The sequence below is a fragment of the Xiphophorus maculatus genome, chromosome 14 (genome assembly GCF_002775205.1).
Source record: "Xiphophorus maculatus strain JP 163 A chromosome 14, X_maculatus-5.0-male, whole genome shotgun sequence".
In the NCBI taxonomy this organism is placed as follows: Eukaryota; Metazoa; Chordata; class Actinopteri; order Cyprinodontiformes; family Poeciliidae; genus Xiphophorus; species Xiphophorus maculatus.
Window position 1 is genome coordinate 8,553,862 of NC_036456.1, and position 25,570 is coordinate 8,579,431.

At 35.4% G+C, this 25,570-nt stretch overlaps 2 protein-coding genes and 1 long non-coding RNA gene across 9 annotated transcripts in view; all 3 read right to left on the reverse strand.

Moving 5' to 3' along the window:
* LOC111610872 overlaps window positions 1–25,570 on the reverse strand; it is a 289,364-nt gene that overhangs the window by 71,392 nt on the left and 192,402 nt on the right. The gene's annotated exons all lie outside the window — the stretch shown is intronic.
* Window positions 1–25,570, reverse strand: part of LOC111610866 (titin-like) — a 42,780-nt gene that overhangs the window by 1,320 nt on the left and 15,890 nt on the right. For 3 of the 7 annotated variants that reach the window (XM_023345907.1, XM_023345904.1, XM_023345902.1), the window contains 14 exons: window positions 20,020–20,292; window positions 16,320–16,400; window positions 15,441–15,473; window positions 8,576–8,848; window positions 7,846–8,076; window positions 7,137–7,391; window positions 6,075–6,383; window positions 5,576–5,848; window positions 3,482–3,733; window positions 3,142–3,267; window positions 3,008–3,023; window positions 2,831–2,922; window positions 1,870–1,920; window positions 1,619–1,672 (listed from right to left, as the gene is read on the reverse strand). In XM_023345907.1, coding sequence (XP_023201675.1) covers window positions 1,619–1,672; window positions 1,870–1,920; window positions 2,831–2,922; window positions 3,008–3,023; window positions 3,142–3,267; window positions 3,482–3,733; window positions 5,576–5,848; window positions 6,075–6,383; window positions 7,137–7,391; window positions 7,846–8,076; window positions 8,576–8,848; window positions 15,441–15,473; window positions 16,320–16,400; window positions 20,020–20,292 — 2,319 coding nt within the window. Of the gene's footprint in view, window positions 1–1,618; window positions 1,673–1,869; window positions 1,921–2,830; window positions 2,923–3,007; window positions 3,024–3,141; window positions 3,268–3,481; window positions 3,734–5,575; window positions 5,849–6,074; window positions 6,384–7,136; window positions 7,392–7,845; window positions 8,077–8,575; window positions 8,849–15,440; window positions 15,474–16,319; window positions 16,401–20,019; window positions 20,293–22,218; window positions 23,377–23,517; window positions 23,584–23,991; window positions 24,052–24,143; window positions 24,207–24,302; window positions 24,342–24,983; window positions 25,064–25,155; window positions 25,172–25,313; window positions 25,437–25,570 lie in introns of those variants that run through there. The other 4 variants (XM_023345903.1, XM_023345906.1, XM_023345905.1 and 1 more) reach the window with 4 other exon arrangements.
* Window positions 20,400–21,697, reverse strand: LOC111610874. Its single transcript, XR_002753803.1, has 3 exons — window positions 21,607–21,697; window positions 21,440–21,524; window positions 20,400–20,990 (listed from the first exon to the last, which is right to left on the reverse strand). It is a non-coding gene; the product is annotated as an uncharacterized LOC111610874 (long non-coding RNA).

The window sequence follows — 25,570 nt, forward strand, 5'->3', positions numbered from 1 at the left end:
TTTAAAGATAAAATCATATGTTTGATTCTAATTCAGTGTGACTATCCCCTCCCGTCCAGTAGGTGTCTCTAGTCCGCTATTTGTTTGTTTTTGTTCTTTTCAGGAAGTGGGTAGAGGGGCTGTTAATTGGCTCTTTGCACCTCAGCTTCCGCGTTCTGGGAAAAGCGGCTCAATCTTTTCCGATCTATTGAAAATGGCTCTTTACACTGGGTATTTGCAGGGCTTGTCCAAGGTAACAATTAATGATGAACATCGATCCGAAGCCTCGACAAGTAATCTGGAGAAAGGTTTTAAGATGTTCGCCTCGTTATACATTCACAGATACAAAGGTGAGTTTTACTTTCTTTAAACTTTGTGGCCAACATTAGCTTTAACTTATGCTAGACATTTGTCTTGTAAAAATGTGCTATTTAAGTAGCTAAACATTTTTCATCCATTCTAACGGACAATGTTTTTACCTTGTGTTCAAGAATATTACCTGTGTTTATTGTCCATAGTGTCAGAGACCAAGTAACGGGGGATTTTACGGTTCAGGCTTTTTGCTTCTGAGGAACAACAAGCCCATAGCTTAACAGTAGAGCAGCTCTGGTGTCAGAGTTCTAGTTCAGCTGACTGTTGGGGTTCAAAGTTGTTTCTTTTAGAAAAATATGGCCGTGTTCCTTAAGGTCTCCGTGTTACTTCGCTTTATTAGTTTTGCATGCTTCTTGTGAAGCAGGATGGTGTTTACAGCAGTGTGTACAGGCGGATCAGTAGCTCGGCTGTCTGGCTCTGGTCTGCTCTCTGGTTCCCATGAACTCTTTCAGGCTGAATACAGAAGTGATTCCATGGAAATAACACAGGAGGCTCCTTTACCTTCTTCTTTAGGCTGAAGAAGTTGATCCAGAGTGAAGTGAAGGCTGTAAACTTTGCTGTGCGGCGTTAGCTTTAACTGGTAGCTACGAATATTTACAAGCCGCCGTCTTCTTAATTCAGGACCGCTTGGAAATCCATGAAAACTTAAAAGCCCATTATATTAGGAAGACAACAATGTTCATACTATTGTTTTATTTGTGTCTGAAATAAGACTTTGTCTTTTCTAGCTGTCATGGTAACTCAAAGTGGAAAAAAAGAGAGCCGCATTTGCGCATGCGGTTATGACGTCAGCGCGGCAGGTGCAAAGAGCCCATTGAATGCACCGGGTGGCTGATAAATACTGACATCCAGTCAGTCACCGGGTCTGCTTGATTTGGCCTCCGGACCAGACCGGAACAAGCAGCATTGGTTCACGCTTCTCTCTGACTGGCTGAGCAGTTCTAACAGCGCATATTTTGGATAAAATAAATTATTGTTTCTATGGATCCGCTCGTCTGTCTCCCATTTTTGTCATCGCCTACGAGTGGGGAGTGATTTACTTTAAATCTCCTGTAAAATAACATATCAGGGCAATAAACTGATACAATTAAAATCATCATTTAAAGAATCTAAAATTAATATTTTGAATAATAAAATATTAATTTGAATGCAGAATCAAACCACCTTTAATAACAATTTCCTTTGTTCAGGTTACTAAATTTAGTCAGTACTTTATGTCTATTATGTAGATGTTAACCATCTGAACCACATGTTGAGCTGTAGTTACCTGGTTTAGCATTAGCATAGTCAGTATCTTCTGCTGGATGATAAATCTTCTCTGCTGAGATAGAAGAAAATTAATGTTGAGAAAAATCTTTAAATCATCTTACATTTTGTATTTTATATGTTGTTATAGGTATTTACATTCTATATTTGTATATTTAATGTGTTTCAATTGATCTCCATCAGAGATATTTCAGTATTTTTATCATCTTTCTGTCATCAGTGTCTTTAGCTGCTATAAAACATTTACTTTACCGTTTCCTGAGGCTCTGCTGAGTTGGATTGTCTCATAGAGGGAAGTGTCACCTAAAGACAATAAAACAAGGTTAAAGTTCAAATGAGTGAAAATTAATAAAATTATCACATCAATTTAAAACAAAGTAGATGTTCTAATAGTTTATGTTTTTATCTGTTTGATTAGTTTAATATCTTTCCTGACAACATGTTGATATTTGTTTCCAGTGTGAATTTTCTTCATTTCATGATTATGTTTTAGCTTTATTTAATGATAGACTGTTGAAGAATACTAACTATTGATCAATACTATTTAATTTTTTTAGCGAAACAACATTAATGTAGAAATGTGATTCACTCTTGTTACGGCTGCAGTGGGTCTCTGCCCTTTTTCCTTGTAGGGTTCTGCAGACAGGCCTTCTGCAGGTGTTTTTCCCTGATTGGTGCTCTGCTATTTTAGAAGCTGCCAAGCTGCAACACACAGGAGGCGTTTCCCCTCTCCCTCCTCAGAACCCCATTTGGTTTGGTTTGTATCTTATGGTTGAGTTTTGTTAGGTTTGTTTTGCAATTGCTTATTTCTGGTTGGTTATGGGTTTTGCATTAATCTATTTTGGTTTCTCATTTCAGGTAATTCCCTTTTGAGGTTTTATTTCTTTAGTAGAATTTAATAAATTCAATTTTCATTTAATCAGAAAATCCTTGTGTGGTCTCCTTTAATGTTACCCCAACTAACGAGCCTGGTGGATGTAACACTTTGTGTTTATTTGTCTTTTTTGTTCATAAAATTATTATTAGAAAAAGTAAAATCATCTCAACTATCATGGGGCAGAAAGTATTTTGCAGTTCCCATTTCCCACCGCTTGGTGGCAGCAAAGAATGTATTTTAATCACAAAAGTCATGTGTTTTCAGTTCACATATCTGGAAACTATAAAGTGATTAAACATTCCAGTTAATCATAAAGATGTTTAATGTGAGACGAACCATGAAGCAGAGAGCTGTAAACAGAACCGTCATTCTGGGTCACTTCATGATTTGTAGCTGAGGCTGGATTGATGCTCTCTGGTTGATTCAATCTGAAAATAATAGAGACACAAATGCATTAATGAAAGTAATTATTTGATGCATGATTAGAAAGAGAGAACAAATATTTTTACTGACCTGTTACTGCTTAAATCTGCAGGGAAAAAAGATATTTAATGATTCATGTTAAAACATTAGAATGAACTTGAAACATTTTAACAAATAAAGTGTTTGACTGAATATGATCTAATGTGATCATTAAAAAGTTTCACCTTTGGACCGTCTGCGGCGCCACAACAAGAGAAGGACAATAATGAGAATAATGAGAACGATTCCAACAACTGGTCCAACGATCAACATGACAGGAAATGAAGAACTGACAGGACTGGATACAGTTACTGGAAATAAGAAACATTAAAAATGAATAAATATTAAATAGCATCAGATTTCATGTCAGTATTGTCTGTTTTGTAAAAATGTGATTTCAAACTTGAACACAGATAAAAATCTTCAGCACATATTCATAAACATTATTGGTCTTTATCTTGTTCCTAAATTAAACTTAAATGTTCTTATTGAATAAAATGCATTAAATATTTTAATCCTCCTCACCTCTAACAGACATCCAGCTCCTTGGTGACTCTTTTCCTGAATGTTGACATTTGTAGAAACCTTCATCTGACTTTGACACTGCAGAGATATTCAGCTCCTCTCTGCCGTCATTATTGATGAGTTTATCATTATGATAGAAAAACACATTGGAGAGAAGATTTTGTTTTTTATCTCTGCAGCTCAGAGTAACAGGATCTCCTTCAGTCACAGGATGAACAGGGCTCACCAGGATAACACCATCATGATTATCATCTGTAAAACAATCAGAGAATATTCAGGTGAATAACATCCATTTAAGCTGCTTTATGCTTTCAATTGATTTATGATTCAGAAATTAAATGTTTGATTCTTCAACCAAAAATGCATTTGTAGTTACGTTTCATCATTTCTCCTTTTTAGTCGACATGAAGACAGGTTTGTTCACAGAAAATAATGTAATGAACTAATATAATAGTTGTTTTACTGTAGATGTATGAAAAAAATGTTTTGGAGTCGTCCAACCAGAGTCTCAGTTTGAATTTGATAGAGAATCTGAGAAAAATGCTGAGCTCATCACCAAAGATAAATCATCAAATCACAAGTGGAAACAAACATTAAAACATATTTTAAAAACAGATTTAAAACAAGTGCTGCACAAAAAACACAATAAAATAAGTTGATGAAAAGAAAAAGAGAAACAATACAAGAAAAGATTATATAATGTTATAATAATAACAGAAATAATAGTAAGCAAAATAAATATCACAACAGAAGAGCTACAATATCAGGCCTCAATTAAATGCCAAAGAACAAAAATGAGTTTTAAGAAGTGATTTAAAATAATCCAGGCTGTGGGCAGATCTAATCTGGAAAGGTAGATTATTCCAGAGAATAGGAGCAGCGATGGAGAAAGCCTGATCTCCTTTTCTCTTAAGTCGAGTCCGAGGAACATAGCAGCTGATTATTGGATCTTAAAGTTCTGGACACAGAATGAAATTTCAAAAGATCCTGAAGATAAGGAGGGGCTAACCCATTTAAAACTTTATAAGTTGTTAAAAGAATCATAAAATCTATTCGATACGAAACAGGCAGTCAGTGTAAGGAGGCCATTACGGGCCTTATATGGTCACGCTTCCTGGTTCCTGTAAGAAGCCGAGCTGCTGCGTTCTGGATCACTTGAAGACGCTGGATCAGGGATTTATCCAGGCCTTTATGTAAAGAATTACAATAATCCAATCCAGATGTAATGAAGGGATGGATAATAAAATCCTTAAAACAAAAATAAGATTTCACTTTTGCTAAAATCCACCAGTGATAAAAACTTGATTTAACAACTGAACTAACTTGTTGTCGAATTTTAAACATCTATCAAAGATAAAACCAAGATTCCTGGCTGAAGTCCAACAAAACGGAGCAAAAGAACCAAGAATCAAATCTGGATTTTTAGTGTGAAGGTTTTGACCAAATAATAGGACTTGAGTTTTGCTATGATTGAGGTGAAGAAAATTTAGATCCATCCATGATCTAACTTCAGCTAAACAATCTATTAATATCTATAGAGATTCATTTTTACCATTTAGTAGTTTTAGGGTCAAATAAATCTGGACGTCATCCGCAAAGCAATAAAACGAAATGTTGAATTTTCTAAAAGTCTGACCAAGAGGCAATATAAATATAAAATATAAAATAATTTGAATGTGTTATACTCCAAAATATAATCTGATGTTATTCTGTTTTCCTAAGAAAAGAAGATTTTAGCTTTTTATGAGCAACAGAACAATTGATTGGAAACAATTTACATAAAGAATAACAAAATCAATATTTTCATCTGAATGTTTACTTTTAAACAGACATATATATATATATATATATATATATATATATATAACCTTTTTTTAAATAGAGTCCTGATACCCAACAAACTTTAGAACATTAATTGTAGTTATAATGGAATAGAGAATAGAAATTAATATAGGCAAATCTTTTTTCTACATAATTCTTTTTTGTGTGATTTAACCTTGGACTAAACATAATTTTACAATAATAGATATATTTATGTTTTTTTAAATGCAAAAAGAGGTTAAAGGAAAACAAACACAATAAATCAAATCTTACCCTGAGCAGTGATGTTGACAGCGTTGCTAAACTCTCCAGATTTTGACTCACACCAGAACACTCCATCCATATAATAGTACGGATTAATGGTGCATGTAGATCCAGTCATTTTCCCCCAGTAGGAGCAGGTAAAGTCTGACAGTCCTTCTCTTTCTATAATCCTCATCACTCTCCACTCAGTAGAGTTTCCCTCACAGCTCAGAGACACAGAGTCGTATCTGAAGTGTTGAACTCTGTCAGGATTCACTGAGAGAGAAGCTGCTGGACGAGGATCTGAAAACAAGACAGGATTTCATCTGAGAACAGAAACATCTTTAAAATGTTTCATTACAAATGGTTTGTTTCTATAGTAACAAAGATTACAGCAAACATTTCAGCAAGTCGAATAAATAAACTACCATAGAGGAAATAATTATTTCGTCTTTTAAAAAAGCAAGTTGGATTTTATCTGTGAATGTTTAACAGCCTCCAATGATCAATGTTTTAATTCATCTCTGACCTGCAGACCAGACAAACTTTGATTTACTGTAATTAGTGTAAAACTTTGGTTCTCCTCTTTCTGCTCTGCACACAAATCTTCCTGTGTGAGTCGGTCCATTAATGATGAAGGAGTTCTGCTCAGTCCCATTGGTGCTGCCAGGCAGCAGCTCAATGCTGTAGTATCTGCTGGATGGATCAGGAACAGTTTTATACCAGAAGAACCTCCATCCTTCTGATTGATGCTTCAAACCCTCACAGCTCAGAGTCACTGAGGCTCCAGGATTCGGCCATGATGGAGACACAGAGAGGACAGGCTGAGGGGGAACCGCTGGAGAGAGATTTGAAACTGGGTCAAGCTTTTAACCACAACCTCTCTCTTTTCTCTTCGTTTTATTTCCCATAAACAGTTAATATAGTTATATATTGAAATTGAAGTAATAACCATAGTAATAATAATAACAGATGCTCCCTCTGGTTTAACCTTAACTTTGATATTTTACTTCCTTTTTCAGTAACATTATATTTTTACACTATTGTATTCTTAAAATGTGAATTTTATTTCATTCAACACTTTCATTTTTCTCTTATCACATAAATCAGGGACTAGAAACACTGATCAATATAATCTATTGAATCTTTATTCCTTGTATCACTGAACTCTAAGATGACTTTGATCGATCTCTCTAAAAACTTTCTGAAACTCTTTCAGACATTTTCTTTGGACTTTGGCTTCTTTAATATATAAAAATTTCATTCAAAGATGTTCAGAAAATTTTAATCTATTGTAATAAAATATAAAGAAATTAAAGGTTGGCCTAAAGCTGTTATACATCTAACAATAATTTTCAGATGCATGAAATATTTAATAGGGAATAAACATGAAAAACTATCAGCTCATTAAAATAACTAGACAAGTGTGACTGATTATAGAAATAATAAAATAGTTATAGTCTTAGATTGTGTGCTATAGGAAAAGCTGCGTTTTTGTTATTTTGTTTCAAATAAAAAAAAATCCTATAAACCATGTGGGACAAACTGTCATTAAAAATGTTCACTTGTCAGTAATAAATAATCAACTTACATACAGTTATTTTAACAACATTACTCCATGGTGTAAAGGAAAACCCTCTTTTTCCTCTACAGCTGTATTCTCCACTGTGGGACTCAGTAGCTGATATGATGCTGTATTCACTGGATGGTGGAAAGTTTCTATTGGTTGGTCTCCATTCATACGTCCACTCAGTTCCTCCCTGGATCTCACATCTCAGAGTGACTTTCTCTCCTATGTAGATCTGAGACCAGTTGGGTTGCAGAATCAAACTGGGTTTATTGGGAGCTAAAGAAATAAATATCTGGTTAGCAGTTTACCACAACAGTCCAGAGTAAAATTTAGGTGTTAATTTAACACTTTCCCTGAGAGAAGCTACTTTCTAAAATCACTTAAAAAGTATCAATGTTTCTTCCAAACTGTCCAGCAGCTCCTTTAAGATTAGTTTTTGTTTTATTTAATAAGAACCTTTCAAAATAAAATGACATCAGCTTAACTTGTAGCAAAGCAGAAATAAATTAAGAGTTTCAAACACTTACACAGCAAACATATTCATCCATAAAATGTTATATTAATAATTTCATTTTCACCAAATAGAGGCATATTCTGATCATTTGGGCAAATGTGTTTTTACTTAAGAAGCTAAATGTGTTAAACTGCAGCAGCTACTTTTATGTTCATTTGTTTAAGCTATTTTAATGTTGCTTGCTTGATTATTGTAGGTCAAAAGTTAATAACTTACAGATAGTTAATGTGATGACATCACTCCACTGTGTTAACAAATAGTCACTTGTTCCTTTGCAGCTATAATCTCCACTGTCAGCTGTGATGATCCTGGGTGTTGGATTATAATTGAAATTGTTTTTTCTCCATTCATACGTCCACTGAGCTCGTTTCTGGATATCACACTCCAGATAGACTTTATCTTCGTTCAGAGACCAGCCTGGTTGCTGGATCACAGTCGGCTTAGAAACTGTTCACATAAAGAAATATCAGGTTTGGAAATTAATAGAAATAAAATGAACCTGAACATATAAAATGATATGAAGAAGCAGATATTTACTCTGTGCAAGTGTCAAAATATTTATAGTAAAGTAAATCATTTGTTAAACTGTGTAAATCAGAAACTTAACTGAAAATGTTAACAGTTTAAATACATCAGAATCCAACTGAAGATATATGTAACAAAAAAATAGAAAAAAACTTTCTATAGTTTGATGAACATATTTTACAGCAGGATGTTATTAATTTTAAATATTTGAGATCAGATTAAATTCTTTATAACATCTGATTACTTTGGTTGTTTCAGTGGAAATAAAAAAAAATCAAATCTTGAAACTGTAAATATTTCTCTGTCCTGTTGATTAATCATTATTTTATTTTAATATTTACATTTTCTGAAAAACTAGGAAATAAATTTGAGTTTCAAAGATCAAGTGTTGTTATGATAATGACCTGATAATTAAACTCACCAGTGTTCTGAATGGTGACCTCTTCACTGGTTTCTGATTCAAAATAGTCTCCTCTTCTTCTTCCTCTGCAGATGTACTTTCCTCCCTCTGAGACTCTGATGGTTCCTTCTGGTTCTGTGTTTCTGGAGAATAAAACTACAGAACAATGATGTCCACTTCTGATCCAGTAAAACTCCCAGCCAGTAGATCCTTCAACAGAGCAGTTCAGTGTAATACTGCCCCCTGCTGGTATGATTCTTGTCTCTGGTGTCAGGGTGGCTCTGGGTTTATCAGCTGCAGAGTTTGAAAATCATAATATTTTAAAAAATTTGAATACGAATTGTTAATTATTTCTGGAATCATTTTGTTATAATAAAAATATCTACATCTCGATACCAAAATTTAATATTTAATTTTTCAAACTGAGAAATATAAACTCTGCAGGAGCCTAAAAAACTAGATTTTCCATCATGTTTCTTATCAACAAGAGCTGGAGGAAAATTAATTGTTGCATTAATCATTTTGGTGAAATTTCACATCTGACCTGACAATTCAAACTCAAGTCCAGTTAATTATTTCAGCAGTAGATCAAGTGACAAACAAACCAACCTATAATTTAACAACAGACATGGTTTAATTGTAACTTATTTAAAACAGTTTATACAAAAAGTCAGACTCTGTCTAATGTAGCCAAGATGTTCTTTACCAATATGAAACAATCAGTCAATAAATTATGAGCATCAAGCTTTGTATGTCAGTATGAGCTCCATGTAAATGACTGTTCACACTAAAAAAACCTCCATATTAAAATGATCCACAGCTCCAAGACAGAACATTAAAATCTTTTTACATTAGTAAATATTTTCATAAAATATTTTATTCCAAACATTTTGCATGTGCAGAGAGTCACTAAACCTCTAATCTCTCTCTGAAATAATCCAGTTCCTCTTTATGCTTCCTGTTTATGATTCTTTATGGATGGAAAATAATTTTTCTTCTTCATATAATTCTCACAAAAGTCACAGTTTAGCCTGCAGTCAGTTCTTTCTGTTCTCCCACAGAATAAATTCAGTTATTAAGTATCTGCATTTTTTGAATCTTTGCAAAGACTGCTCTAAGCTGCTTTTTATATTGACAGCATGTTATATTTTATTTTTATTTTGTCTACAATTGCTACTCAGTGGTGGTTGTTGTGTGTCTTGTCTCTATGCTGCTGTAACTGCGAAATAATTTCCCTGCTGGGATGAATAAAGTAATTCTATTCTATTCTATTAATGAGCTTTTTGTTTCCTGTTGTTCTGTTTATTTTAGAAACTAAACTAACTTCTGACTTTAACTTCATCATTCTGCTAAATGTCCGGTTCACTACAAGCAGTCTGAGTCGGTTCTACCGACTGTCACTGCGAGTCACGACGCAGATCAAAGCCCCGGTACCACCTGGTACCACCTGCTCTCTGTTTTCTCTGCTTCTCCTTAACGTTTCTACCAGGCGGTTTAAAGCCGCTGCTGACTGGATCTGGGCTGGAGGTTCGCGGCTGGAATAGAAGTTACTGCAGAACCTCAAGTGTTAAAGGAAGATTCGGCCCATTTAGAGTCACAAAATAAACATCAGAGAAAATATTGTAGCAATAATTAGAACCGCAGCATGAAGTCAAACATGCCACAATGAAATGAATCAAAATGTCTCCAAAGCATCAGCGGACTGACAGGGGCCACTGGGGGATTCCAGGTAGATTCCAGGTAGATTCCAGGTAGATTGCAGAGATGCGCATCGCAGGCTGCTCATGCAGGGCTGGCCCAAGGAAATATGGGGCCTTAGACAGAACCCTCCAACCCCCAGAACCCGTCCTACTAAGAACCTCAGCATCACTAACATGTTTAAATATTGATAAGGTGAATCTGTGAGAGAGAGACCAAGTTTATTGGCAGAGTTTAAAATCAATCACTGATTATTGGTTATTTGCTGTGATGCATTTGTGAACAAACACAAGGATTACACCATATTGTTGTCGTGTTCTGTGTTTTCTGTGTGTTTATTTAGAGTTTTCTGTGTCCTTGAGTCTCTTCGTTGTCCTGTCCTCCCCTTGATTGTTCCCAGGTGTGTCTCGTTTCTGTGATTACCCTCCCGTGTATTTAATGCCACCTGTGTGTCTGCGTCTCCGTGGGGTCCTCGTCGCGTGTTGTGTGATTTCTGTCTGCCCGTTCATTTGCCACGCTATCTTTCTGTTGCTACCGGTGTGAGCCCTGGTTTCCGCTCATCCGTGCCGCCAGAATCTTTGTGGACTGTTTTTTGAACATTTTTCAGTATTAAAATTACCATCGTTACCTATCCTGGGTCTGCTGCGTCTGCCTCACCACATCCACAGCACCAATTCATGACAATTGTAGCCATGGTAACACAACAATGCTATGCTGTTGTTGCTATGTTGTTGTACGGTGTTTTAAGGTCTTGTTCGATGTGCCATTTTTTAACTTTGAGCCCCTTCCCCTCCAAAGGTCTCTGCACGGCCCTGGACTCGTTCATTCGTGGCTGTTTTCACTTTTATTGCTCTGTTCATATTAGTCTCGATGTTTCCAATGTTCTGGATAGCTCGACGTAATTGACAGGTAATATATTAACTTGACATTAACAAAGACGCAGCGGGACGGATCATCCGGGAAATGATGGACAGGCAGAGCCTGACTAAAACTAACTGGAGGTCAGACACATTCTGGGGTTTATGTCTGCTTATTTCCAAGCACAAATGAGCAACTTCACGTTCAAAAACGAGCCCAAAAAGCGCAACCCGCGACTCATTAATTTGTTCGCGACTTTAAATAAAAAAATTTTTTTTAAAAAAAACCAGCAGCCGCTTATAATAATTGGACTTGACGACAGAAACTCAAAGTAGTTCCTGTTTTCCTACCAACAAAATGCGCATCTCCCTCTTCCCTCCATTGTTTACGTTTCTGTCGCTGCTGATACTGTCGCATAAAAACGCCGATCACTTGACAAGATGCGTAGAGGAAATAAAATTAAATTCCAAAAGAAAATAGTAACGCAAAATGATTTTGATAAGTAACTGTGGTCTGACTCAACACGTTAGATTACTCGTTACTGAAAAAAGTGGTTTTTACTTTTCTCCATCATATGTTCTGTATGATTTTCCCAAGTTAATTTCTTGTCAAAAACTACTCCCAAAAAACAAAAACAGTCAACCCTTTCTAACTCTCTCATATAAATACAACTTTTTCTCAACCCCAATTTTTTTATTTGTAAAAAACATTACTTTTGTCTCGATTGAAAATTTTAAAACTCCACTCTATCCCCCACTTACCCACTTTATCTATGACTTCCTGAAGTTTTAAAATAATATGTTCTACATTTCTTCCCCTTTTCCATAATGCTCCATCATCAGCAAAAAGTGATTTGCCACAACTAATTGATAATTCTTTAAAAATATCATTAATCATAACTGAGAATAATGTTGGGCTTTCCACACTTCCTTGAGGAGTTCAATTTTCTATTTTACATGATTGTGAAACATGAGGTCCTATTTTGACTTGAATAGTTCCATCACATAGAAAATCCCATAACCAATTAAACATATTACCTCCTATACCTGTAATTTAATCATTAATGCTTCTCTCCATAGCATATCAAATGCTTTTTCCACATCAAAAAACACAGCAACAACAGTTTCCTTATTAATCTGAGCTTTTCTAATATCATTTTCTATACATAAAACAGGATCTATTGCTCCTCTCCCTCTATGAAAGCCACTCTGATAAGGAGCAATTATATTTTTTTACTCCAAATATTGTATTAATCTCTCATTCACCATCCTTTCCATCAGTTTACACATATTAGAAGTTAAAGCAATCGGTCTGTAGTTTCCAGGATTACTATGATCTTTCCCAGGTTTCTTTACTGGAATAACAATCACTTCTTTCCATTTACAAGGCAGTCTCCTCTCTTTCCAAATCTTATTATACAAAATTACTAATTTATTTAAAACGTCATCACTCACATGTCTTAACATAAGACAACACACTTCATCTTTACCTGGAGCACTATTCCTAGTTCTACCCAAAGCTCTTTTCAGTTCTCCAGTAGAGAAGGGATAATTAATTATTATCATTTATTAATGATAATAATAATTACTCTCCTTCCTTCTTAAAATTTCATCATTTTTCCTTTTAATTTTCTCTCTTCCCTGTATTTCATTAACTGATCAGTTTTTCCCACTATGTATCTCCACAAACATGCTTACTAAAATATCAGCCTTTTCCCCATCATTTATTGCTACTATATTGTTTTTATTAAGTATTGGATAACTCCATTCTCTTCTATCCCCCCATTTTTTCAATCATTCCCCAAACTTCTGTCTTTGTACTGCTACCAATTTTGTCACAGAAATCTCTCCAATACTCTTTTTGTGCTTCTTTTTGTTCTTCTTACTTTTGCCTGTGATTTTTTTTTATATTCAATTAAATGTTGAAAATTATGAGACCTTTTAACCAATTTAAATGCTTTATTTCTTTCTCTGACTGCTGTTCTACACTCATCATTCCACCATGGAACCAACGTTCTCCTATTTTTCCCTGATGTCTTTGGAATAAACTCCTCAGCAGCGGCTAAAATACTCTGACTGATCTCTTCATTCATACTTTCAATACTCAAATCATTTTGAACATTTGAAATCTTACATTCACATAAGTTATTCAATTTTCCCCAATTTGCTTTCCCAAATATCCACTTTCCTCCTGTCATTTCAGGACTCTGTGCCTGACCCATCCTTATATTGCTGGTTATAATGTAATGATCACAACCAAAAGACTTTTTTAACTTGCCAATCACATAATGGAGCCAAACAACTAGAAACAAATGTTACATCCAATACAGATTCCTTACCTGAATTAATATTGATTCTTGTCTTCTTACCATTATCCAAGCATACAAAATTATTACTATCTAAAAAATCTTCTAAAACTTTACCATTATAATAAACTTTTTCACTTCCCCATAATTAATGATGGGCATTAAAATCTCCACACCAAAAAATATTTCCTTTCATATCCATCTCCTCAAGTTTACTTATTTCAAGCTTCTTACAGGGATTGTAAAAATTTATAATCGATATTACCTTCTCTTCTACCCATATTTCAATTGCTACATACTCTAAATCCCCTTTCCTTTCAATTATTTTATATGGAATACCTTCCTTAATCAGAGAAAGACACCCACCCCCACTTCCTTCTTTTCTATCATATCTCACTGCAATATATCCATATACTCTGAAGTCCAAAAAAGGCTTCAGCAAAGTTTCCTGTATGCAGATTATTTCAGGTTTTACTTCCTGCTCATAAATAAACTGTTTAAAATCTTGACTATTTGACAAAAGACTCCATTGTAAGATTAAAATTATCCTTCTTGACTTGCTTGACTACATAGTTCTCCCCTTAGTTCTTCCCATCAAATATTCTTCAAATCTAAGATATGACAAGCTGCCTTGACAATAATCTGAATCTTTTCCGTCTATGATTTCACATCTGAGGTTGCATTTATTACTCCTGCAATAAAAGTCACCATTTTCTTTTTTTCCTCTTCTATTTTCCTTTTGACCATTTCCATAACCTTTTGAATTACTTGTTTTTCTCCTGTCAAACATTTTCCATTTTGTTTCTCCTTTCAACCATTTTACATATGTTAATTTCTGCATAACCTTTGTTTTCTGTATAATTGTTTGATGTTTTATCACTTCACATCTCCAAAAAGCAACACTATGCTCTCCTCCACAACTACAGCACTTTGGTTTTACTCCAGTTCCACATTTTCCATATCCATGGTCTCCAGAACATCGAGCACATCTCCTTTTTCCTTTACACATTTTTGCAACATGGCCAAATTTCTGACAATTGAAACATCTTACTGGTTTAGGCACAAATTCCCTGACACTAAATCTTATCAAACCAAAGAAAACCTCCTTTGGCACTTCTTTTGTTTCAAACTCCACCAACACAGTTTCTGTCTCAACTTTCTCTGGACCCCTTGCCAGCCTTCGTGCTCCTTTTACTTCCAAATTTCTTTCTTTTAAATTCCCAACTAAATCTTTCATATTTACACTTAAAGGCACTCCTGTGATAATTCCTTTACTTTCATTATTTCTTTTTTCACCCCTTCTCCTATAATATTCATAATTGGATTTTTTAATTATTCTGCTCTCTCCTCAATGCCTTCACTATCAGTGCCTTCTGTACTTTCCTCACTTCACTTTTTCCTCTTTCTTTCAGCGGCTCGCTGCTCCTTACCATCCTTCCCCACCTTTTCCTTCATTTTGACCACCCATCTCTTCCTCATCACTACAATCCAAACTATTCCAGTCACTTCTTTCTAAATCCATCACTGCCATGTTCTGATTTAAGTCCAAGCTAACAGCTGCTTTTGCCTGGTTGCCATGACTAGCCGGAGCTCTCTTTCCTTGTTTGCCGTCTACACTCCATGTACTCATCATCCCAGCTCATAAATCTACTTGTTTTGTCTTTGAAATTATAAATTGACACTCCAGGTCAGTCTTCAGAGTCGGCAAATAGACACAAAGAGGAACAAGTTGTTCTGCTCAACCATAGGTTTCAAAATTAGTTTTCTTTTTGCTCAGCTTCCTCTCATCTACTGTATATCATAACATGTCAATATAATATATTCCAGTGATACAAGAGCAAATGTTCCCTCAAATAGGGACCGTTTGCTATAAAACCAAGAATTGTGATACTTAAGTGCCGATTACTACAGTGTTTGTTCCTTTACTTGCAAAATTAGGCTAAACGTCGGTACAAAACAAAAAGAAATGCATTGGAAAAACAACATATTTCTTCCTTTAAGTTAAATCCAAAACAACTTACTTACCATCAGCACGTCCATGAAGCAGAGAACTGAGCACTGCAATAAAGATCAAGGTTTGGTCAGACATAAACCAGCTGGTTAAGAATAAAAATCACAATGTAATTACCGTATTTTCCGCACTATAAGGCGCACCTAAAAACCTTCAATTTTCTCAAAAGCAGACAGTGCGCCTTATAATCCGGTGCGCCTTATATATGGACCAATATTGGGCCACAACAGGTCTCGCAACTACGGTAAGCAGCCGCCGACTTCATTTTCCCCCATAGAAGAAGAAACGCGCGGTACACGCTGGGTTTTGCGTAAAGACCCCAAAATGGCTCCTATTAAGAGACACGCTGACGACGCAGAGTTTAAGCTCAAGGCGATCAGTCACACAGTAGAACATGGGAATAGAGCAGCAGCCAGAGAATTTAACATGAACGAATCAATGGTGCAGAAGTGGAGGAAGCAGCAGCTGTTCATTTTCAGAACGCTGGTTTGTAATCTATTAATAAAGTTTGACTGACCTATCTGACTATTTTGTTGACATTCCCTTTAGCGCAGTTCCATCTAATGGATGCATAACGTAACCCCAGCTTCTACGGTAGCGTCTATTCTATGTGCCTTATAGTGCGGAAAATACGGTGTATTCATTTTAGATGAAGATTAAAATAAAAATGACTGTTTAAAAATAATAAACACATAAATATCACATTATGTCCAATGTTTGTAAAAACAAGAGACCAAAGCCGTTTGGATTACAATGCCGATTAGAAAATGAGGAAAAAGACTCGAGTCTTCTCTTTTCAACACTATTAGATCGTAACAGAGATACACGGCCACATGTCATCATGAAGAAATATTTTCCATAAACTCTGAGCAGAAAGTCAGTGATGTACTTACAGAAAAAGCCCAGCATGCAGAGCAGAGCAGGTTTCATCCTGGCATCCAGAACGGCTGCACAGCTCAACTGAAAGGCTTCTACTTGGTTTGAATTGTGTTCATATAAAATGAGAAGTTAAGTCTAAAATATATATGACATCAATAAGTTTCATGCTTCTACTTCTTAGTATCCCCTCTCTGTGTTTCCTTCCCTTTCACACTAACTTCACACCACAGCAGCCACTGAGGCTGCAGCACTTGATGCTGGTTTGTATTTCCTGTCCGTTGCAGAGATATTTTTACCTTATGCACAACATTCTGTTCAGGATTGATGTGTGAACTTTACAAAGAGAGAGAAATATTAAAACAGTAACTTTGACTTTCTGCCACTGACTGACCTTCATCTGCTGAGCACCATCCTGTCTAGTTTTACCCTCTGGCCTGTTATAGGCTGCAGGTCACCACCACCAGAACAGAACAGCCTCATAAATAACATTTGCTCAATGAACAATAATAGATTGCTGTACAGATACTGTGCATACTTTATATTTTGAGGAAGTTGTGAGAGAGACTGTCTCATACAGAAACATTTCTGGGTAAAACTTAAACTCAGGGACCTTTTGCTGCCCAGCAACAATTCTAAGAACAATAGGGGAACATGCATCTCACAGAGCATCACCATGGAAACTTATCAGTACATTTCTAATCACATTTTGTGTGTGTGTGGGTGTAGGAACGGAAGTGGACGTAAGTGTTAAAATGGCGGTCATATCAGATAATCAGTTGTACGTGTTTCCTGGAACAAGGCCTGTGAATAAAAGATGGCTGATCTGGTGGATCACATGTAGAACTATGTGTTAAAACGCCATTTTAGCTTTAAGACATGAGGTGCAAAGGATTATGGGATGAGTCGGGCATTTGAATGTCTTTAGGTGTCGTCCTGGGTCAAGAAATAAAGAGCATGATAATTTGTGTCACTCATGTTAGAGATTTAACAAAATATCATGCAACACTCTGTGGTTAATGTGTCAGCTAAAGGTAAATGAACATTTTATAAAATATATTGACGTTATATTCAGGATGTATCCATCAGTCCATCTATTTTAGTGCTAAAGCTTAGTGACGGTCAGTGTCATCATCAGTAACATTTTTAATGAACCACATATACATTGCATTTTTCTCCTAAAAATTACAAAAAAATTTAAGAGTTCCCACTATAAGACAAAAGTATCACATGATAATAAAGCAGAGGCTGTATATAAAACCCTCTATAGTGGACAGTTAGAATTAATTAATTTGTTTTAGGCTGTAAATCCAATCTGCAGTTCATACTATTGACCACAAGATGGCACCAAAGAGGACTGTGTTGAAAAGCTTTGAGTAATAAAACATTATTTTAAAACCAGTAAGCTTCATTTGACCATCACTAATGATGTCATCCTTCACCTTCCTTAGTTTTTGTTACCAGTCTGACAGTTCTTCCACTTGTAACCATGGCAACCTTCTCTGTCCAGTGCATGTCCACACTGGTCTTGTTTATGTTCTAGAAATAATCTGGTCATGTCTTAAGAGTTCATCTTTAGTTAAATATGGCCAAAGTTTTAGAACAGTTCATCCAATTTCAGAATCAAAATTTTGTAATTTAGCTATTGATGCCCAACGTGAGTCAAAGAGCAAATGAACAAATTATTGCAAGTTCATGTCCCACAAACTCTCCAGTACTACAGCTCCACACAGAGGATAATAGGTTGAACTGCTTTTAATAAAATTGACATTTCTAATGTAGTTTGTGTCTTTATATTTAGTTTTTTTCTGAGGCCCTGAACTTAAATACAGCATTGAAACAAACTCACTTGTTACATTTCCTTTTTCTACTTAAAGAGACAAAGTAACAAGAATGATCTTATGCACCATTTTCAGATTGGTGCATAATCTGAAAATTATGCACCGGTTTTTTGTGAAGCGAGATCTTCACAACAAAGCTAAACTCTTAATATAGTGGAAAATATGTTTGTTTTCATTGTGAGACATTTAAGGCTATATGGGCGACTGTGGCTCTTTGGTAGAGTAGTCATCTTGTGATCGGTAGGTTCAATTTCAGCTTCCTCCTGCCACATGTCGATGTGCCTCTGGGCAAGGCACTTAACCTCAAGTTGCCTACCGATCTGCGTATCGGTGTGTAAATGTGTGCCTGTTTGTGAGTGCGACTCGGTGGATGTGGCTCTAGTGTAAAGCGCTTCGAGTGGTCAAAATGACTGGAAAAGCGCTATATAAGTTCAGTCCATTTACCATTTATATGTGTAGCACTATGAGAAGTGAGTTGGAAGGTTTTTAGCTTTAGGGTTTCACAAAAGAAAAGAAAAGCATGAATAAATTTAAGTCCAATCACATTTGCCAGAGTTAATTGTGGGCCTGTTACAATTAAAGGGGCAGTACAATGCGCTTTCAAGTTACAATTTTATAGTACAATCAATGAACTATGTTAACTAACTTGACTTAAAAGAAATTTGACTTTATAATTTATTGCCTTGAAATTGGGGCTTTGTCTCTTTAAAAACTCCTGCTCTTTCTGAAACTTTGTCTTCAGGAAGTCATCACAACATCGCTCCTCTATTAACCTTTTAAAGCATAGGTGTCAAACTCTGGCAATTTATTGAAAATTAATATTAGCGCCAGCCCGCCGGTATTACACGGTGGCAACGCTGTGACGCCCCATTCACCGCTTATACTACAAATCCCATAATGCTCTGCTGTTTTTTTGGCGCGTCAATCAGGACAGAGGCAGACACGCCTCCTCCTCTGTGTCAGTAGCACTTATAGTAGCAGACATGGATGTATTAGGAAGGTGGTGATCCGTCTTCTTGCGCACTCCTTCAGTGAAAGCCCCGGTGCACCCCGCATCCCCGAGCCTCTCCCCCAAACCACACTGCGACCTGAAACTACAGCTGTCACTGTGTTACCCTACCAAAAAATGGCGAAAAGAAAGACAGAAAATAGAACTTTTCTGGACAGGTGGGAGACAGAATATCTGTTTACATATGTATGTGAGCAACTTTTCTCCTCAATGAAGATGACGAAAACGTCTCACAGGAGACGTCTGACTGACGAACACCTTTGTTCGATAATGAAGGTTTCCTCATCTCAAACTCTAAGCCCCGACATTGATGAACTGGCATCCAAGAAAAGATGCCAGGTATCTGGCTTTGGCCGCATCAGAGTGTCGCAAAATGAGCAATAAATAAGTTTTCTACGCACCTTTTCTTGTTACTCCAAGGCCTGAATGGTTTATTCATAGTTTATTTTATGTTAAGCCTTGCTTGTTCAATATTTATTGTTAAATCAAAACTTGTTTGGGTCCATATTAAAAGATTCATTTGTTCAACCTTGGCCCGCGGCTTTGTTCAATTTAAAATTTTGGCCCACTGTGCATTTGAGTTTGACACCCCTGTTTTAAAGTATATACATATACTGTATATTTATATGTTTATAACCTTTTCTATATAGAGTCCTGATACCACCCAAAAACTGTAGAACATTAATTGTCGTTATAAAGGAATAAAAGATAGAAATTAACCTAGGCGAAAAATTTGTTTGCATAATTTTTTTTGTTTTGTTTGTGATTTAACTTTGGACTAAACATATTTTTACAATAATAGATATATTCATGATTTTTAAATACAAAAAAGGTAAAAGAAAACAAACATAATAAACCAGATCTTACCCTGTACAGTGATGTTGACAGCGTTGCTAAACTCTCCAGATTTTGACTCACACCAGAACACTCCACTATTCAACCAGTATGGGTCAATGGTGCATGTAGATCCAGTCATTTTTCCCCAGTAGGAGCAGGTAAAGTACAACAGTCGATAATTTTCTATAAACCTCCTCACTCTCCACTCAGCAGAGTTTCCCTCACAGCTCAGAGACACAGAGTCAGATCTGAAGTGTTGAACTCTGTCAGGATTCACTGAGAGAGAAGCTGCTGGACGAGGATCTGAAAACAAGACAGGATTTCATCTGAGAACAGAAACATCTTTAAAATGTTTCATTACAAATGGTTTGTTTCTATAATAATAAAGATTACAGCAAACATTTCAGCAAGTCGAATAAATAAACTACCATAGAGGAAATAATTATTTCGTCTTTTACAAATAAAAGTTGGATTTTATCTGTGAATGTTTAACAGCCTCTAATGATCAATGTTTTAATTCATCTCTAAACCTTGTAATGTTTGTACTGCAGTACATAAAGGAAGCCAAGTCTTTTAAAGTTATCTGGTTTATTAACTAACAGCATCAGTCATTATACCCTCAGGTTTTTACCCGCTACAGTCTCTGGCATCCTCAGGTCGCCTTTTCTTTGATCTTCTTGCATCACCACCTACTGGTGCTGCATATGTAACAGTTATGGGCTAGGCAGCTAACTGCGGCTACATAAGCAGCATCGGAAGAGTGGCCTTTTTAGGAGCCTGAGGTGTGAAAAAAACAGGAGGCAGTGCTTTTAGTTTTGGTGAATATATATTAAGTGATTTGAATTAAAAAAAACATACAATTACAATAACACAATGAGACACATGAGAATTGACTCAGAATAAATTGATTTCCAAATCATAAAGTCCATAGTCCATTCTTAGCTCGCCATCTTTCGATCCAGATGAGGATCTAATCCGACAGGTGGAAAAAAAACCCCGACCTAAAAGGTCAGAAAACTCATTAAGTGTTTATCAAAAATAATTATGTACAAATATAATACAAAGGAAATAATTATTAAATTTAAACATCTAGTTTATGCATACTAAATGCAAATGCAATAATTAGAGTCCTAATTAAATAAACATTTCAATCAGGTTAAATTAACCATAATTTAAATAAAACAAAACTATCATATTTCAACTAATCAATTTAAAGTTAAAGTGCTAAAGTTAAAGTGCACTTCCAAAATATCAATCAAGAAAAATAAAATAAATTAATCATCAAATACTCAAGCAGAGTGAGGGAAGGAAATTAAATAAATAAAATATACTGCGCAATATCAACTTAAGTGTAGCTACATTCTGTTCTGATCAATTTTATCTTAAACTTCAGTGCCTCAGCATCAATGTAAATGTGTCAGAATACGCACAAAATTCAGCAACAAGTTACCTTTTTGAAGAGAGTGGGACGTACTTAGCCACAATCAGCACTGACAGAATCCCGGTGACGGTCCAGGTAAACAATGCCAGTGATTCTAATAAAACAGCGCTCCAATGAGCAATCGAGCAGAAGTACCACATGAAAAAAGTAATACTGTTAACAAATAACAAACTCACCCAGCAATCAAATCATTAGGTTCAAAGATTTTTGGAGGAATTCCTGAGGAAGACGCCAACAGCAAACCACAATCAGTGGAACAGGTGAGGATCTTTTACTGCGCACTGGAGGCGGGGCTTTAAATAAGTTAGCAGCGTTCGGGCAACACAGGAAGTGAGCCCGCAAAAATAAAAGTCCTTTACTAATTGCGGGTTACACATATCATTACAAACCTGAGGCTGATTTTATTTCCAATCCTCTGACTGCCTGCTGACTTATTTAGTTGTCTGTAATCAGTTGTGTTGATTTGTCAAAAATCTTCAAAAATGACTTTTTACCTCATATTTCTGTCATGTTGCACATGTTTACAATACATGCACAGCTCATAGCTGTAGTATCTGCTGGATGGATCAGGAACAACTTTATACCAGAAGAACCTCCATCCTGCTGATTGAAGCTCCAAACCCTCACAGCTCAGAGTCACTGAGGCTCCAGGATTCGGCCATGATGGAGACACAAAATTTGAAACTGTATATATACAGTATATATATATATAGCATCACCGGCAGTTAATACTGAAATCAACAAAAAGTTGACAAGACAAAAAAATTGAACAAGCCATTGATGACGTTACTTTTATTTCAGCACACAAGCAAAAAACAAAAATGACTACAGAGAGAAATTGCTGAAATCCACGAAGATATAAAAACTAAGAGACATATTTAGAACTTATGAATGAATATATATTTTTAATAAAAGTCTACATGCTTGCTATATATATCTAATTCCAAAATATACAAAAAATCCTGATATTGTGAAGGAGCATAACTCTACTGCAAACTAACTTAAAGCAACAAGAATAGATAAAAAGATCCCATATTTTACTTATTTCTATTTGTTCATTTGAAACAGAAAATGAATCAATTCAGCTGCTGCTGTTCAACCACTAAACATTATTGGTTAGAGGAAATTCACAAATGTGAGCTGCCAAGATGCCTATAGATGCATATTCTACACATACCAAAGATTGCATAAAGTTCAGTACTTTCCTGTCGTCTAGCTGTTAAGGTGTAAAAACTCCATCTAGCAGCAAGTGTGCAGGTTTAAGCTTCAACTGAAATACTATAATAACAAAAGAGCAAAGATATATATCTAATAATTGTCGCTCAGTTACAAGTAGCATTAATAAAACAATCTATTTACCTGAAACTGTAAAAATCATTTTAATCACTATTGTGCCCAATTATGTCTAACATCTTATATTGATTTTATGTGTTGCATTCAAATGATCAATCTACTTAATTTACAACGTGCTTGACGATAAAAACACCGTCACAAGGTTTTGATATAAAAAGTTAAATGTGAAGCAAAGTTGCTTCACATGAAACCAAATCAAACTGTTCCAAATCAAATTTAGTAACTTTAATTGCAACATACTTCTAGAAAAAAATAAACACAAAACAATTCACAATTTGCGTTGTGTTAAAAAAAACGATTTGTGAGTCTTTATAAAATGTTGCATTGCAAAACCTTTACTAAAGTTTAAGCACATCTGACGATTTGGATCTCAGAGAATTATTCTTTGAGTGACCAATACAGATTCTCTAGGAGATTTCTTATGACGGATAAAAATATTGTGTGATCAAAGCAGTTGTTGTGAGTCTTGTAATAAATAAACTGCAGGATAAACTCAGAGCCTGCAGCCTACATGGCAGCACTGTTTTCCACAGCTGGTGCTTTTCTGATTTCAGAATAAACTGCTGCCTCCGCTGCTGCAGGACCCGACTTCCCTGTCAAGGAAGAGATTTATTTAAAACATCAAAACTAAAATTAAAGCGAAAAAATGAAGAAAAAATATTCCAACACATTTAATTCTGTAGAATGTTTTTTTTTTTAAGTATGCTCAATAAGAACTAAAGATAAATGCTGACCTTTGTCCTGAGCTTTTTTCTTGACTGTCTCCTGATGGTCGATCACAGCAAAGGTTTGAGTCGAGTCTGGAAAGAGGAAACGGGTTTCAGGAAACATTTGACTCATTTATGTTCCTTCATATAGAGCTGATGGATTATAATACAGACAGAGAGCAAAGAGAAAAACACTAAGAAGGTGAGATGTTCAGAAACTAAATCATCTTTCATTGCAATCTAGATTATAATCTGTTTTTGGAGCTTCTCAGAAATAAATCTAAGCTATTTTATAAACATATTAAAAGCATGTTTATGCTCCTAATAGTATAGACTATTAAGATGATTTATTAGTGATACGTGTAATCGGAAGTAAATTGGAGTCAAAAGTCTCATACATTATTTTTTAGGCTGGAAGCTGAAACTTTTGGGAACCAATAATCTCCGACTGTTGCAGAGAAATAAACTTTATCAACTATTGTATCTTTCATGAAGCTTTACCTGCAGCTCCTGTTTTCACCTCAGAGTAAACAGCGCCCTCTTCTGGTCCACCTTGTCTCCCTGGGAAAATAATACAATAGTCACCAACATGTAGGATAAAACCATTCTGAATCATTTTCTCAGGCTATATATTGTCTATAAGTGGGACTCACTGTCTTTCCTAAAGGATTTCATTTCAATGAGAGAGTATGTAACCTCTGGGGCTTCATCTGCTGCTGAAATATTATAGATTTTAAAAAATATATATATTTACTCATCTGTAAATCACACAATTATTTAACCTAAAACATATTAAAAAAGATTTGATCTACCATGTCCAGAAGCTTCAGCCGAGCCGATCATCTCATTACCTGAAGTGAATGAAAGGAGGAAAAAAAGGATCATTGTAATTTAATAATAAACAGCAAAAGTAAATTTTCTTTAGAATAGAAAATCAGACTGAGATTCCTCTTTGACATGAACAGTTTGATCTAAACAGCAGCACATTTAAAATATACAGCAGAATCGTAATAAATGTTCAATTGGACATTTACACACATAACAAAATAACATAAAGCTAATTAAAACGTACAGCTAACAAACTCAGGTTAATTAAATTTAGACATTTTATCATGTCCAGTCCCATAAAACTGCTAAAAAAACATTTTTCACTTTGTTAGAGGAATGAAACAATAGTTTTCCCTCAGGACTCCAAGCTGAAATCCTTCAGGCTTTTAGATCACAGCAGACAGAAACAGAGAACAACAAACAAACACAACATGTCTTAGCATTGACTCCTCTCACAACCCTTTACAATGAGAACTTGACAGAACATCTGTTGCTCACATCAGTCACACAAACATCTGGAGCTAATGACCAAGCATTCTGTCTAAAGCAGCATTAAAAGAACAATATCTGGAGTTCAGGTGAAAAACAGGTCAATGCCAAAACAAAGAGGAACTGATTGTGTTCATCTGTCATTCTAAGCAAAAACACATCAATAAAACTCTGACCATGAGAAAGAGATTTATATTCATGACCTTCAGGCTGGTATGTGGTGGAGCTCTGACCTCTGACCTCTGAGCCCTTTGACCTGAAACACAATAAATACATTACATTCATCTATATCTTATATATGCAAAGATGATTTATAATAGGGAGAAGAAAAAGATGTAATCTACTCACCTTACGCAGCACAGATCTGATAAAAAATAAATGTATTTTGATTATTCAAATCATCCTGCTTCTAGTTTGTTTCACAAAAGAATGAATGTCCATATCTGAATAATTAAAGTGATTATGAACGAACAATCTGATCCACTGTGAGGAGAAAAAAGTTTCACCTTTGGACCGTCTGCAGCGCCACAACAAGATCAGGAGAATAATGAGAATAATGAGAACGATTCCAACAACTGGTCCAACGATCAACATGACAGGAAATGAACTGACAGGACTGGATACAGTTACTGGAATTAAAAAATATTATCAAGGAAGAAATATTTTTGATCTGCAGATTGTTTGACATTTTGTGTTTGAAGAAAAAGTGACTTTAGGCTAAAATAATAACAAACATCAGCAACACAAACATCCTCAGTGTTCA